Here is a 15,532-nt window from a genome sequence, read left to right as displayed (position 1 = left end):
TAGCTAACTTCTCCTCCACCCCCCAAATCAATTGTCTCATGCACATCACTTGTTTGCCAAGGTTGGTTGTTTGTTTTGTAAATGAATCATCTGCAGAGCTCCCATAAAAATGGAGAAACTAAAATATTTGACAGGTTTCAGAGTAACAGCCGTGTTAGTCTGTATTCGCAAAAAGAAAAGGAGTACTTGTGGCACCTTAGAGACTAACCGATTTATTTGAGCATGAGCTTTCGTGAGCTACAGCTCACTTCATCGGATAGTTAGCCATGTTCATTATTGAATAAATGAATTATTGACCTTGATCCATAAAATGCAACCTTACAAATACACTTCAGTAGTCATAGCTTGTGCCTTTGGAATATGGTAGAACACTCTGTACATGTCATGATACAAAAGTAGCTTTACAAGAGTTACAGTATACAGCCCCCTTTAAAAACAATCTCAGACCCAGCTGAGAGTGTAAGTGATTTCTAAGCAGTGCACTGAACACTTGAGAAAGCCATATGTAACAGTCAAATCAAATTGTAAGCACACAGGGTCACTGAATTTTACTAGTAAGCCATAGAACAGCTTGATTTTTACAGACCATTACATACCACACAATTTAATGATGTGTGCAAACCTGACAAGAACCTTACTCTTCACTACTTTGGGGTTTTATAGTAAAAGACTAACTGTAATTTAAGACACAAGATTATATCCACACCACCATCCTTAGCACACTACATAACCACCAACATAAAAGTAATGTCTTGGTTATCAAATTGAGCTAGAATATCCCATTAAAATCTACAGAACTTTTCTGTCGTGAGTGGAAAAAAATGTCATTTCTATGAGCAGTATGTTTATTGGGAATGGAAATAGTTGACTTAAGTGCTTTGCTTCAGGAAGTATATTTCTCAGTCAAAAGGTCTGGTATTTTTCTAACTCACATCAGAACAATATTTATTTAAAGCACTTTTATTGAAAGGTGCCAGTATCTCACATATAAAAAAGAAAGTAATTTAAATTTTTGTAGCCTCTTAGCTATCACAGTTTAATACACCATGGAAGAACTCTTTTAAAAAAACAACATTTAGAATGTTTTTGACATGGGTATTTCATAAGTAAAACAAATGCTACATCATTCTTATTAGACACAATTAACTTTACACAACTTCTGCAATTTAAGAGACTTTACGGAGGCAGAATAAGTAGATATTAATAAAAGTGTCATGATAAGATTTATGTGGTAACTTAACAGGGGGGCAAAGCCAGTCTTCCTTTTAGGAAACAATCTTGTTGGTTTGTTTTTGTTTTTTTGCAATCTAGTGTCTTATTTTACATTCTAACAGTTCTAAGTTCTATTATACTTATTTGAACAGAATTATCCCATATCTTTTCTTTATAACGCTATCTTGAAATTAAATAAATACAAAACCATACTGCTTTTACTTTTGCTGTTGAGTGCACTTTCACACAATATTTTAACTGGCAACATATATTTGCCATCCAGTACTCAATGGCAGTTTCTACAAAGTTGTTTCTTTGAGGGTACAGATAACATTTTAAAATTTGAAAGCGCAACTACCATTGTATTTCCCCTGTAAACACTTTAGTTTTATTAAATGTAATTTCAATAAATGACCAATGTGATTAGAAGAAATGTATTGTGTGTCCATCTGGTAGAGAACAAGTTAAAAGGAAATAAAATTCACCCATCCTAAAAGTTAATTTCCCTCCTCCTCTCCATTACATGTTCCTATTTCATTCTCTCCTTTTCCTTAAGTTCCTTTTCTTTGAAAAAAATCTTAAAATAAGAAAAACCCAAACAAACAAAATGACAAAGCCAGTATTTCCTATCCTTTAAATCTTTATATTTTCTTTCCCCGTCCCATTCCCTCTCACCCCCAGAATAGATTATTCTCTTTTCTTGCACATTCCACCATACTCTGTCCCTCCTCAAACACTCACTCTCTCTTCTTACTTCCTCCCTCCTTAATTCTTCTCAGTGGGAAGCAGAGGTCACTTTTGCTCCCATACAAAAACAGTGGACCAGTAGCTGAGTGGGACCAAGTTCTTCTGATATGTAAGCAATGGTAGAAAGATGAAGTGTTGGATCTTGGAAATCTGAATTTCTTCTCTGCTAGGTCTTTTTTTATTGTCTGCTCCTGACCTCATCCTTTGGATAAAGACTATATATTCACATACACTTGGGCTATGATACCGTCTTTGCTTTTCTGCAAAGTATATGGGAGAGTGCCTCTATGTAGCTGGGCAGAATTAGTCACTCTGAGGCAATTTTTAATATACATATGGAACATAAAAGACCACTACCACCACACGTACAACTGCAATTTCAAATTAGTCTGAAATTACATGCACATTTTTAACACCTAACGTTTGAAAAATCTGATTCCTCATGGCAAGTAAATCCTACCCTAGTCTTTTTGTGAAATACCACACGTAACTTAACTGTAGTTGCAATTACTTATTATGCTCCATTCTCAAACATTAGTCCAGGTCCTGCATGATTTTCCCCTCATTGTCTGCATCACGGAAATAGAATTTTACTTTCTTGGTACACTCTGATTACTGGTGTATGAGGAGAGCATTAAAAAAAATCCACTCTCCTGGGAAGAGAGGGGAGCTTTCCCTGGTGAGTGCCAGCAAATTCTGCAAGCCTAAAATTTTTTTTTTTAAAACCATCACACACACAAAAGGTGTTTAGTCCTTATGGTTGCAATGAACCTTGAAAATATTAACTTACTATAAACTGATGCTGTGTATTCTTAAGCCTGCAGACAAACAGCTCACAGTATCTCTGATGTTACTCAATTTTGTCACACTGAAGTAGAGTAAAAGCTGACCAAAGTCTTGTCAATTATCATTGTTGAGATTGAGAATCCTGTGCCAAGCAGTGAATTGAAAATAATCAGTTTTTTCACAGCTGTAACTTTTGGAAGCTTTTTGAATTGATACAGATACTGTGGCTGGACACATTGAGCGAAATTGATAGCAACCCTCTGGCTTGCCTCTGTGTGCAACTGGGGAAGACTTCCTCTACAAAAAACTTCTGCCAGCCGGGCTGGGAATTTGATTTCCAAGGGGCTGTTTAAAAGGCGTAGAAGAATTTGAACAGGGTGAGCATACCTGCCTATTGGTTAGCAAGGGTTGGGTCTTACAAGGGTTCTGACCCCCCTCCTCTCCGTGTCTTAAGGAGGAGTCGAGTGAGCCTGACACACAGCAGGACTGTGCCCCACCAGCTGCCATATCTCAGTGGGTTTTTGCCCAACAACCAAGTCTTCTGGGTTACAGGAGCAATGGGAGGAGAGGAGCAGTGTAAACTGGCTGATATTTCTCATTCCCTGGACAGTGGCCGGAAGCAAAAATTGCAGATTTCAGTTTAGAATAGCTTTAAGCTTTTCCTTAAAATCCCCCATATTTATTTTATTCACTACTCGATCATGTCTCATATCAAAAGAACTGTTAATTAAAAATACTGGTTGAACAATGAAGATACCACTTTCCAATTCTTCATTCCAAAGAACAAAATAATACTCGTACTGCAATCCACTGGACCACCACCACCTCTCAAAGATCAAAGACCTTAGATTATTGAGTGAACTCATGTCCTTCAGTTGACAACTAAGTAATTTCTTTTCAAATAAGGTCCGTTATATTTCACTCTGTTTGGATAGGCAAATCTTTATGTATCCATACACTGCTCTGAGGCCTGATCAGCAAAGCACTTAAGCACATGACTAACTTAAGCACATGAGTAGTTTCACTGGCATCAATGGGACGAGTCATGTGCTGAAAGTTAGGCACATGTTTAAGTACCTTGCTGAATTTGGGCCTGAAAACAATCTCTACAGTGACTGGGATCACGGGAAGACACAGTCTTATTGACCATCATAACAGGCCACGAGTACATCAAGAATATACCTACAGAAAAAATACTAATAAAAAATCCACTAGGAAGCAGGAAGTCAAACAAAAAGAGTGGGTCAGCAGGCACTCTCCCACTGGCAACACAACTCTTCCATTTAACAGGCTGGGACTATAAAGTGTATTAGATTGCAAAATCAACTAAATGACTTTCACAAATTACAAATTCTTCCACTCTATTCTCCAGAGTGCATCGTATCCAAAAATGCATGCAAAACTGGTGAGAGCAATTAGCCTTCTTCTGATATTTTCTTACAAAGAGGCTCCTTCTCATTTACAAAGCCGCCTTTTTTTTTTTTTTTTTTTTATATTCAACCAATTTTTCCAAACTTGACACCAAACATATTCCTCACTGAAGACTAAATACATGTCACAACGTAAAGTTTTAAAGACAAGCTATATACGTTTTCTGGGCACAACAGCTGCAATGGAGTCAAACAATTTTTTCAACAAAGACAGTTTTCCCACACTCAGATAGCAAACAAACCATCTAAAATGTCTACTTCAAGCTCCAACAAAATGTCTACTTCTGTCCTATAAATATTTGATGAAAAAATTTAATAGTAAAATTATAGGCAGCCAATCTCTCAAACCAGAATTCAGCCACTTTATTAAGGAATCAATAGACATATGTCAAAAGGATAGAGAGATAATGAACTTATTGAGGATAGACGAAATATGCTGGGAGAAAAATAGGGAGGCGAAATATTGTGGGTTCTTCCGCTTTGTCTTCTGTTTTCTTGACTTGCTTCTATTCTGGATATAAATTCCTTGACTACTAACTCTCATTCCTTGTCAAGTGTATGTCACTTAAAGGTCTTATACTTTATCCAACGTACAGAACATTGAATGACAGGGGGAACTCCTGTGGGAAAACCAAAAACAACTGAAATAATAGGACGGACAAATGTCTGGATAACTTATTTCTGTTGAATACTCTGGCTTACAAGTCATTTATATTTCAAAATAGTATTAGATCAAAAGGAATACTCCCCTATATTTGAAATAAAGGTCATGGGTTTCAGACTTTATTTTATGTTTATGTAATATAGGTCTATTATCTTTCAAAATCTGAATTATATATATTTCTGTCCAAAATTAAATCTGGTGGACTATTATAAACAAAAAGCAGTAGCTTATAATAGTACAGGGATCGGCAATCTTTGACCCACGGCCCACCAGGGTAAGCTGGGGCCGGTTTGTTTACTTGCCACATCTACAGGTTCGGCCAATCGTGGCTCCCACTAGCCGCAGTTTGCCGCTCCAGCACATGCCTCGGCCCGCGCTGCTTCCCACAGCCCCCATTGGTCTGGGACAGCGAACCGCCGCCAGTGGGAGCCGTAATTGGCCAAACCTGTGGACGCGGCAAGTAAACAAACCAACCTGGCCTGCCAGGGGGCTTACCCCTGTTGTGATATTTTCACAAAACTAACTTTGCATAATTCTAAGCAAGTAAATGCTTAATAATAATGTTTATTGAGCACTTCTTCAGCAAGTTTCATGCAAGGATCTCAATGCATTTTAAAACAAATCTCAAAACATCCCTATAAAGTAATAGTACCTCTGCTTTACATATAAGGAAACTTAAGGATGAAGAAGTTAGGTGATTTGCACAAGGTTAACAGTGGTAAGGCCAGGCATATGGTCTAGCCACGAGAAAATGCTGTGTCCGGTACATTACTGTAGTGAGTACACAATAAATTGTCAACAGTTAGTAGTATGCTTTTCTTTTAGATATTTTCAAGGGTCTGAGAAAAATCTCTCTCCTTAATATCGACAGTAAAAAAAATTTGTTTTCAGTAAAAAAATTACTAGTTATCTCTAACCCTATTTACTATTTTGATTTTTACTATTCTACAACACAATAAAAGCATGTACATCCAATGATCCTAGCCCACTTGACAATATTTTTAAAATACATTGAATAGACCCACCATCACTTTCCCCAGATCAAGCTAAATAAAGCAGCAATAGAAGAATAAAAACAAGAATTAAAGCAATATCCACCAGACTCCTACATCACCATTACCCATCCTTACCCAACACCCATCTCCAAACAGAAAAGCACACCCTGAAAGGTAACATTACTTGGGTTCTTATCCGTCTAGAGAGGACACACATTTCACAAGTCCAAGGCTAGAATGGCAAACATCTTGCCAATCATGCCCTCTCTCATACTGAAAGGGTTTCAGCTCAGGCATCTCCAGTAACCTGAACTATAGCAATATACAATGGGCTGAGAGAGGTGATCTCTTAAAAGCAGGTAGGTTCCAGACCATTTAGGTTTTACAGGTCAGAACCAACATCTTAAAATCAAACCTGAAACTAACAAGTAGCCAGTGCAGATTTTATGACTTGCTACTTGTACTTGCTTGTATGACTTGCTACTTGTAGAGCACAGCATTGATAAGCCTTTGGCAGGAAACACTGTTTAAACAAGTAAGCCACTGAATTCTGCACTAGCTGCAGTTTCCAAATAGATATAAGAAGCAGTCTCACAGTCTAATCTTGAAGTGACAAAGGCTGGCTGCGAGTTGCAAAGTCTGCATCTAAAAGAAACTCCAACAGCCTACCAACCATCCAAAGTCTGACTTGGCTGTGGCGGCTACCTGATCAGCGAGTAGCAGCCATGACTCTAATCAGACCCCAGATTGTGAAACTGGTCAACAAACAGAAGGCACATACTTACAGAAAGACCAACATAACCCACCACCATCTCTCCCAGTTGCCTTCCCCAACCAACCTCTCTCACCTGAGTCTTATCCGGATTGGGCCTCAGACAGGTAGCCCTGATCTCTACCTACACTGTCCCCCAAAACGCTGAGTAATGCAACTGACATCTTTAGCCAAGTCAGTGAAGATGGAGCTATAAAGCTCCATCATCAATGTACTGAAAACACACAACCCATGCTTCTCACTAATCCTCCCTACAGTTATGCAAATCTGCATCTACAGAGAAAGAGAGAGGGGAACTTTACTGAAGTTTCTGAATTGTAGAAATTAACATAGTCACTGATTGATAGGGTTCTGCATGCAGATATCCATACACACACGCTTATACATACACATATAACAGAGTATTTGCACTTGGCGCACACTTAAACCCTTCAGGAAAATAGAATGCACTCGCGCATATAGTTGTTTTCAGTCATAAAACCTCTTTTTCTTCCCTTTTTTAAAATTAAAGTCTTAGCAAAGCATGCATTTTTCACTGAGGACTATTTATATGCTAACTTCAAAGTTTTAAAATAAAAAATTGGTTGAATTATTTAAATGTTAAAAGGGCCTGAACAATTTTAAGTGCATGAAGAGCTTATTTCACATTAACTCAAAAACAACTTTCCTTCAAACCTTAAAAAAAAAAAAAAAAAAAAAAACCAACCCCACACCTATGGGTTGAAATGAAACATTAGAAATAGAATCTAAAAGAGTAAATCAAAAGTGCTTTCGCAACCATAAATATAGAATAAGTTGTTAGCAAGAGATTACAATATCATGTAATGATAAAGTGTTTAGAATCTATATTTATCTGTTGAACAAGTAATACCTAATTTATGCCAAAATTTAGGAGACAAACAGAAAACCAATTTGAGAGCCAGTCTGAGTATTTGCTGCAATAATAATTTAAAATACCAAACTACCAATATATCCTACAATACATATGGCTGATATGAGGCACATGTTCTCTAAAAACAAGAGATTACTCAAGTTACCTCAGTGGCAGCATAGCTTACAAAAGAAGGGTGTTTCTGCCATCAGAAGAAAAAGATAGCAAGATGCATCATGATAAAATAATGCTGAATAATCACTGAAGGAAAAAGTTTGTGTGTAACATAAAATATAAAAAAGGAGGGTGGGAGACAATAGCCATTATTTCCTAAATGCTATTTTTCCCTATAGGCTTGATTAGCATGCATTGTTTAAATATAATGGGCTACATTCAGAATATGATATAAGCAAGTTCATCTCTACCAACTTCAGTAAGATTTCCCTAGATTAGGCAAAGAAGTTATGCTTAAATCAAGTGCTAACCCCAACCTTTTCCTTACCACAGGCACAGGTTAACATTTTACCACAATTTAACAGGTCGAGGTCTACCCTAGGGTGAAGCCTGTGACTGACTTCAACCAACTAAGCAGAGGTACAAGGTGTTAACTTACGTATAAATTAAGGAAGAGATACTGGTTCTATCAGGGTTAGCTAACCCCAAACAATTTTTAACCTTTTCCTAATTTATGAAAATCCATAGAGTTTTATCTATTTACATCAGCTCTGAATTTGGCACAGCATCATTTAAAACTTGAGAACCATTAGGTTTTTACGATTATGAAGACAGCAGCATTTTTAATACACAAAGTGGTTTTCCTACCTTCCACCCGTGATTCCAAGTGCTTATCCAGCTCAGCATCCTTTTTCACTGCCTCATCTGAGACCTTAGGGGCATTTGAAAAACAAACTAGTACAATACTCATGTTATCACGACTTCCCTATATAGTGGAGGGAAAAAAAAAAAGTACGTGAGAGGGATCCTTAGTTTTAAACCTCTTGCCTTCCTTGTTATTAATCACTCTCGCTTGTTCTAAGATATAATGAACCATTGTTAACACAATTACTTTATTGCACATTTGTAACATGTTAATTAGCTGCAATATATTTCATGTAGAAAAAGATTTTATAGTCTTGAAATTTTATATATTATCTTACAAATAATAATAAATATATCACTATTAAGCATTTCTTCACTTGTTTAAAAGGTAACGACAAAAAGGCCACAAGTTAAAATGAAGAAATTGTTTAACTGTTACCCAAACCAACAACAAACTAAAAAAGCTAATATTTCATTCTATGAAAATACTCAGGTGAGACACTACAGCTCATTTCAAATATATTTGTTCATCTGAATTCTATTTGTGCCACTGCCTAAATTGCATTTCACTTTGATGCTATGAAGTTCCAAAAATGAATACGATCACTGATATGGCCAAGATCTAACATAACGTTTCTCGATCCACCTCCCCAGGTCAGCCACTAATATATAGTTAATCTGGAACTCCCAATTTTCTTGCAAATTATGCAGAACTACAAATTTTTAATATTAATTTAATCTCCACTTGGAAATGTTTACACATTTCCAGCTGATCTTACAGTTCAACACATACCGTGCAAACATATCAACACTATTTTCTTTCAGAATCTCTCTCTTGTACTTCACTTTTTGCTCAGTAGTAATTTGCAAAACTGTAATCCCAGCACTAATTTAATTTACTACTGTACACCCATTCCCAGAGTGTATACTAATACCCTCACAGAGCTGATTAATCAAAAGTTTGGCCTTCCCTTCCTCTTCCTCCCATGTTTGTATAAACTTAATTGCAACTCTTGATGCTGTATAGTCCCAGAAGCTTGTAAAGGAGTTTAGTAAGGACTGGAAGAAGAATAGGTATCCTAGCTGCTGCTATATAGCATAAAGATTTGAAAGAGGGTTTCAAGAGATTATCCATTCTTGCACTGCAAATCTGTAGAGAACATTGTGACAACCACCAGTAGCCAAACTAATATGGTAAACCCAGGGTTACTAGTCCTTACATCGCCTTTTTTGTTCAGACCTACACCATGGGGCAGTTCCTAGCACCCATCATCACACCCACTCTCCTGCAGGAGTACAACAGGACTGTGGAGTAGAGAGAATACCATAGCAGAAAGGGCTTTGTTTTTGAAGTTTCCTTCTGCACCAGGCCTAAAAGGATTCTCACCTTTCGCAGTCAATAAAAGATAGCTGTTGGGAGTCAAAAAATTCCCTCCTCTTCCAGAGTTGCAGAATATTGAGGCTAAAACTTCAAATTCAACTCCAATCTTGCAAGCGGTATGAACTTATTCACATGGAATTTGGACATCAGTGCCCTATATTGAATCTGCCTATACGGAGCTCAGTGCAAGATCAGGGCTCAATTAAGCATTAAATATATTGTAGTAGTCATTCCACATGCACAAGACTTGCAGATGTTGTTGGTTGGAAAAACACCACCACATTCAAGCGAAGCTTACAGTGTGTGCTGCACGCTACAATTCAACCATGAAGAATTCTCTGGGTAACAAGAAGGAAGTGCAAGCTATTTGCATTACCTGAATTACAACCAGAGGGAACTGAAATTCTTCTTTTTAACTGGTATTGTATTCATCTAAATAATTAAAGATCAACAATTGTATAACAACTTTTAGGAAAAATGGTTACATACCTTATGTAAACAAGTATCGACCACCCAATTGCACACTTTTTCCAGGTCATCTGATACTTCAAGCCTAGACTTAACAAATTCACAGAGCTCTTCATTACTCATTACATCCCAGATTCCATCACAAGCTAAGATGATAAATTCATCCTCTTCTGCTCTTAAAATTTCATAAACCTCAGGCTCTGGAGAAACAAGCTGTTCTGTAGGGCCTTTGCCATCAACACATTTGTAGTCATAGTCGCCCAGAGCTCGAGAAACTGCCAATGAACCATTAACACGCTGAATCATTACACTACCTCCTGCATTCTGGATTCGCTCCTTCTCCCTTGGGTTGCAAGGTTTGTGATCCTGTGTTGAAAAACACACTTGTCCATTTCTAAAGAGAACAGCACGCGAATCACCACAGTTGATAAAATATATATGCTCACGTGAAATCATAACTCCCACTGCTGTTGAGCCACTCCTGTCCATTCCATTTCTGAGGTCAGAAAAATTGCGCATATATTCATCAATTTTCAAAAAGCCAGTTCTGATTCCACTCTTGACATTTTCCACTGAAGGCTCAAGAGCTGATCCTGGTTTTTCTGATGCCCTAAAATCATCATTGTTGGTGATGTGTTCTAATAAATGTGTTGAACAGTAATTTGCCACACGAGAGCCTGCATGACCATCATAGACAGCAAAAAAGGACCAGTCTTCTAGGCCATGGGGAATACCTACAACAGCCGTGTGAGCATCTTCCATTTCCACTCTCCATCCCTGCATACTGCTGAGGCCATAACGCAAGCCATTCCCTGCACCATGAGCATTATGTTTATCAGTTTTTGGTTTATCCAAGAATGCACCCATGTTTATTTAATATTGAATCTGGAAAACAAAAAAAAAATGTTATTTATAAATCTATTATCCCACAAAAGTCTTGTACAGCAATCTGTCAAACAATACATACATAATTCCTTGTGGCTTTTCTTACAGTACAGTCAGTGAATTACTGTATAACGAAGTGTGTACAACAAAGTATGCATTTTTATTCAGGTCAGCTATGGGGGAAAAAGGTCTGTTTCAATTTTTTTTAAATGTGATCCTGTCAAATTAGACATTTTGGTAGCTTACCTGCCACTGTCCTCAAGGAGGGGAGGGGGCTTACCTTTGTCTTAGGAACATTTCATGCTCACTTACATATATAAATGAAGGAGTCCTTTGTTAGGGGGCTTATTCCTTCACCCACTTACTTCCCTGGTCCCTCTCGCATGAACAGAGAGCAACAATACCCGAAGTCCAAAGGTGCAAACAATTTGATGTTTATTGGGGTGAACTTCCAGCAAGCATGATTCCAGTTTCCTTCCTTAGTATCCTCCTTCCCAGCTCTGACACCACAAAGCCTTACACCTGTGTCCCTGTTCCCATTCCTGCCCTTAGCCAAACATGATTCCAACTTCCTTACCCCCATTCCCTGTTCCCATTTCCCCCTTTAGCAAAACATGATTCCAATTTTCTTACCCCCATTCCCTGTTCCCATCTCACACACCCACATGCCCATGCCCACCCCCACCCACACCCAGTCACTTCCTCATTGACTACAGATTATATAGTAAAACTTGAGTTCTGCTTAGCTATACCTTAACCAATCATTCTCCTGAAATTTAACTAACCAATCCTAACATATTGTAACATGATTATGTAACCAATTATGATCCTGTCAAATTAGACATTTTGGTAGCTTACCTGCCACTGTCCTCAAGGAGGGGAGGGGGCTTACCTTTGTCTTAGGAACATTTCATGCTCACTTACATATATAAATGAAGGAGTCCTTCAAATGGAAGGAGCAGCTTTTCTGTCTCTGTAGCACCATCCCTTCCTCCCCAGTCCACGTCCCTCTAATTCCATAAAAGTTACCAGGAAAAGCTAGTATAGTCTCTCACTAATTTTTCTCCATAGCTCCCCAGAAGCTGTCCAGTATAGGGGACTTCTGCATAGTGCAGGGGAATAGAAGTAACACTGGTAAGGCGTGGCCGGCCTACTACTGGAACACTGAGTTTGGGGGCAACTTTTCCAAGAGGAGTTTGAGGACAAATCCTTCTCCCTCACCCACCAACAAGATGATGGGGGTAATTTCCAGAAGAGAATCCTCAGAGAAGTCCCTGCTTAAACAGAAGTCTGGGAACAATCTGGCCTCCTGTGTGTGTAAGCAGTTCCAATTTTTAACTTTTCCAAAACACATTTCTTAAACTAATTTTGGATGCAATTTAAAATTCAAAAATATATATTTGCCTAAATTAAAATTATCATCCTGCAAATAAATCACACCATTCACAGTATTAGGAAAAATCAAGAACTACAAAACAAAAACAGTTCTTCCACTCTAATTCGAGAAGACCTATTTAAAATAAAATAACTAAATGCATACAAGGACAGCAACCTTTTAAGATGACATATAATTTACTCCAAATAACGAACTTGTAGTTCATACACCTTCCTTTTAAACAATGTCCTTTTACTGGCCTTATTTTAGATAGAAATCGTATCTTCACTCTGATTATCACAATGATTTTTAGTGCTCTACTGAGAAACAATATTAATTATTGTTCTAGTTTTATGTTGTATTGTCTTGGTTTATATGTTTCTTTTCCAAGTCATTTCAGTTCTTGTTTGCATTACCATTCCCTTCAGCACAAAAGTTTCAAGTTCAACTAAGGGTCAAGCTAGAGTTGATAGAAACTGGTATGACTAAATGACATAATTCAGCTCCACCCTTTTCTTAAATGGTCTATACAGTCCTGAGGCAGATACTGTCAGAATTGAAAAACAGACAGATCAAGGCAGAGTTTTCTGTAATCAACCCTGAGGGCCCAAGTGCACAAATGGCAGAATATCTACTGAAGGAAGAAATGTGAATGGAGTGGAAATCTACAGGAAGCAATATCCATGTTCAAGCTCTAATTTAAAGGTTAAAAGTGCCACGCACCCCCCCTTTTATTTTTTTTGCACTCATGTTCTCCTCTCTCGTTCTAGGATTAGATTATCTTGTGCTGCAAGGCAGGAACATGACCCTGCCAGTATTATGTTATTAAACCTTTAAGGTACACCTAGGTGTCTCCTTTTAATTACATAATCCTCATATATATTGCAAATCAAAAACTTCTCAGCTAATTTTTTTTTCATTAAGCAGAGTACTGGAAGCTACTGATATTAAATAGTAAGTATGACATTACGTAGTATTGTGACAATTTCAGACTATATATTTTAAGTGACTAACTTCTGTGTTCTGTCCTCCATATTCTAAAAGACATGCCTGGTAATTTAAAAGAAATCCCCCCCAGATAGTATCTTAATTTTATGTAATAAATACCTTATGTATTCAGAAGTTCCACTAACCACACCAGTTGTAACAGAAAAGTGAGGCCCTGTGAGCTAAAGAACTGCCTAAAATGCCAGAGGTATGGGCTGCCTGAAGAATTAGGTATACATCTCCAGTTTTTATGTGGGATTTTTGAACTAATAATCTAGGTACAGATGAAGAATGAAAGGCTTTATTATGCTTTCCCACAGAAGCCTGTCCATGTGGAAAGGCTAAAATTGCTTGGAAAGTTCACCTAGAACTAAAATACTATGAGATTTTGGGAAGAGAGGAGACTTGCCTTATCACTCCACAGAATGAGCAGAAGTGCCCCTGCAAACTACCAGATGCCCAAATCCTAAGGATCCTATGCTCCTCCTAGGGCTCCAAAAGCCATGATGCCATAGCCTCTCTGACTATGTCAGGGACAGTTCCCTTTCATTTCCAGGGTGGCTGGTTGCATAAAGCAGGAACCTGAAAGAATTAAGGAAGGATTTACTATAGGATGCTGCCATGAAAAATGACTGATTCCTTGACCATGCCTATGCCTCTATCTACCTACTAAACTTGAAAAGAACGAATAGCCTCATGTTTGCCTGGAACGTTTCTACAAAGTCAGCAAATGAGAGTGGGAATAATACCACACTGGCTGCCCTCCCCATGACACATTTTGGGCAGTTATAGTTTGCTTTGCACTATGAGTTGAAGGAGGTCAGGGCCACCACTACCCAAGAATCCACAAAATCTTGCACCTTCCCTCTGTAAATGGAGTTTTATGGTAGCTGTGCCATTCAGAGCCCTCACTCCCCTTCCTCCCATCCAGATTCTATACTTCCTAGGGGAGGGGTCCCCAACGCGGTGCCCACAGGCGCAATGGCGCCTGCTGGGGCAGCTGTGTGCGCCCGCAGGACACCACACCACCAAAATGCCGCCGCTGAGCACGGCTACCTGAGAACTGCCTGCTGAAATGCCGCCGAGAAGTGCTGCCGTTTCTCGGAGGCATTTCAGCGGCGAGGCTTCCTTCCGCTGCCACTTCTTGGCAGCATTTTGGCAGTGGGGTGTTTGGCTCCCGCCACAGTCTGTTGGGAATAGGAATGTTCTATTCCCACAGAAAGGTTGGGGACCACTGTCCTAGGATGTTTTGCCAAGCAGGGTATGTCCATTGGATTCTATCTTTGTCATAAATGTAAAGGGAAGGGTAAACCCCTTTAAAATCCCTCCTGGCCAGAGGAAAAATCTTCTCACCTGTAAAGGGTTAAGAAGCTAAAGGTAACCTCACTGGCACCTGACCAAAATGACCAATGAGGAGACAAGATACTTTCAAAAGCTGGGAGGAGGGAGAGAAACAAAGGGTCTGTGTCTGTCTGTCTGTCTGCTGCTTTTGCCAGGGACAGAACAGGAATGGAGTCTTAGAACTTTTAGTAAGTAATCTAGCTAGGTATGTGTTAGATTATGATTTCTTTAAATGGCTGAGAAAAGAACTGTGCTGAATAGAATGACTATCCCTGTCTGTGTGTCTTTTTTGTAACTTAAGGTTTTGCCTAGAGGGATTTTCTATGTTTTGAATCTAATTACCCTGTAAGGTATCTACCATCCTGATTTTACAGAGGTGATTCCTTTACTTCTATTAAAAGTCTTCTTGTAAGAAAACTGAATGCTTTTTCATTGTTCTAAGATCCAAGGGTTTGGGTCTGTGGTCACCTATGCAAATTGGTGAGGATTTTTACCAAACCTTCCCCAGGAAGTGGGGTGCAAGGGTTGGGAGGATTTTGGGGGGAAAGACTTATCCAAACTACGTTTCCCAGTAAACCCAGTTAAAGTTTGGTGGTGGCAGTGGAAATTCCAAGGGCAAAGGGTAAAATTAATTTATACCTTGGGGAAGTTTTAACCTAAGCTGGTAAAAGTAAGCTTAGGAGGTTTTCATGCAGGTCCCCACATCTGTACCCTAGAGTTCAGAGTGGGGAAGGAACCTTGACAACCTTGGCATCTTTATTTAGATACTGATGTAGATTAAACTTTTCCAAAAAGCTGA

The 15,532-nt window shown here is 38.6% G+C and overlaps 1 protein-coding gene across 5 annotated transcripts in view; it reads right to left on the bottom strand.

Annotated features, from left to right (window-relative positions):
* The window catches only part of PPM1B (protein phosphatase, Mg2+/Mn2+ dependent 1B), a 101,897-nt gene that overhangs the window by 17,633 nt on the left and 68,732 nt on the right, over positions 1-15,532 (bottom strand). For 4 of the 5 annotated variants that reach the window (XM_078852289.1, XM_078852288.1, XM_078852290.1 and 1 more), the window contains exons 3-4: positions 10,167-11,030; positions 8,300-8,417 (exon numbers count right to left, since the gene is read on the bottom strand). In XM_078852289.1, the coding sequence (XP_078708415.1) occupies positions 8,300-8,417; positions 10,167-11,012 (964 nt within the window). In that variant the 5' untranslated portion in view covers positions 11,013-11,030. The remainder of the gene's footprint in view (positions 1-8,299; positions 8,418-10,166; positions 11,031-15,532) is intronic. The other variant, XM_078852291.1, reaches the window with a different exon arrangement.

The sequence above is a fragment of the Lepidochelys kempii genome, chromosome 3 (assembly GCF_965140285.1).
Source record: "Lepidochelys kempii isolate rLepKem1 chromosome 3, rLepKem1.hap1, whole genome shotgun sequence".
Lineage (NCBI taxonomy): Eukaryota > Metazoa > Chordata > Testudines > Cheloniidae > Lepidochelys > Lepidochelys kempii.
Note: the sequence above shows the minus strand (reverse complement) of the source record. Positions and strands in the feature narration are given on the sequence as shown.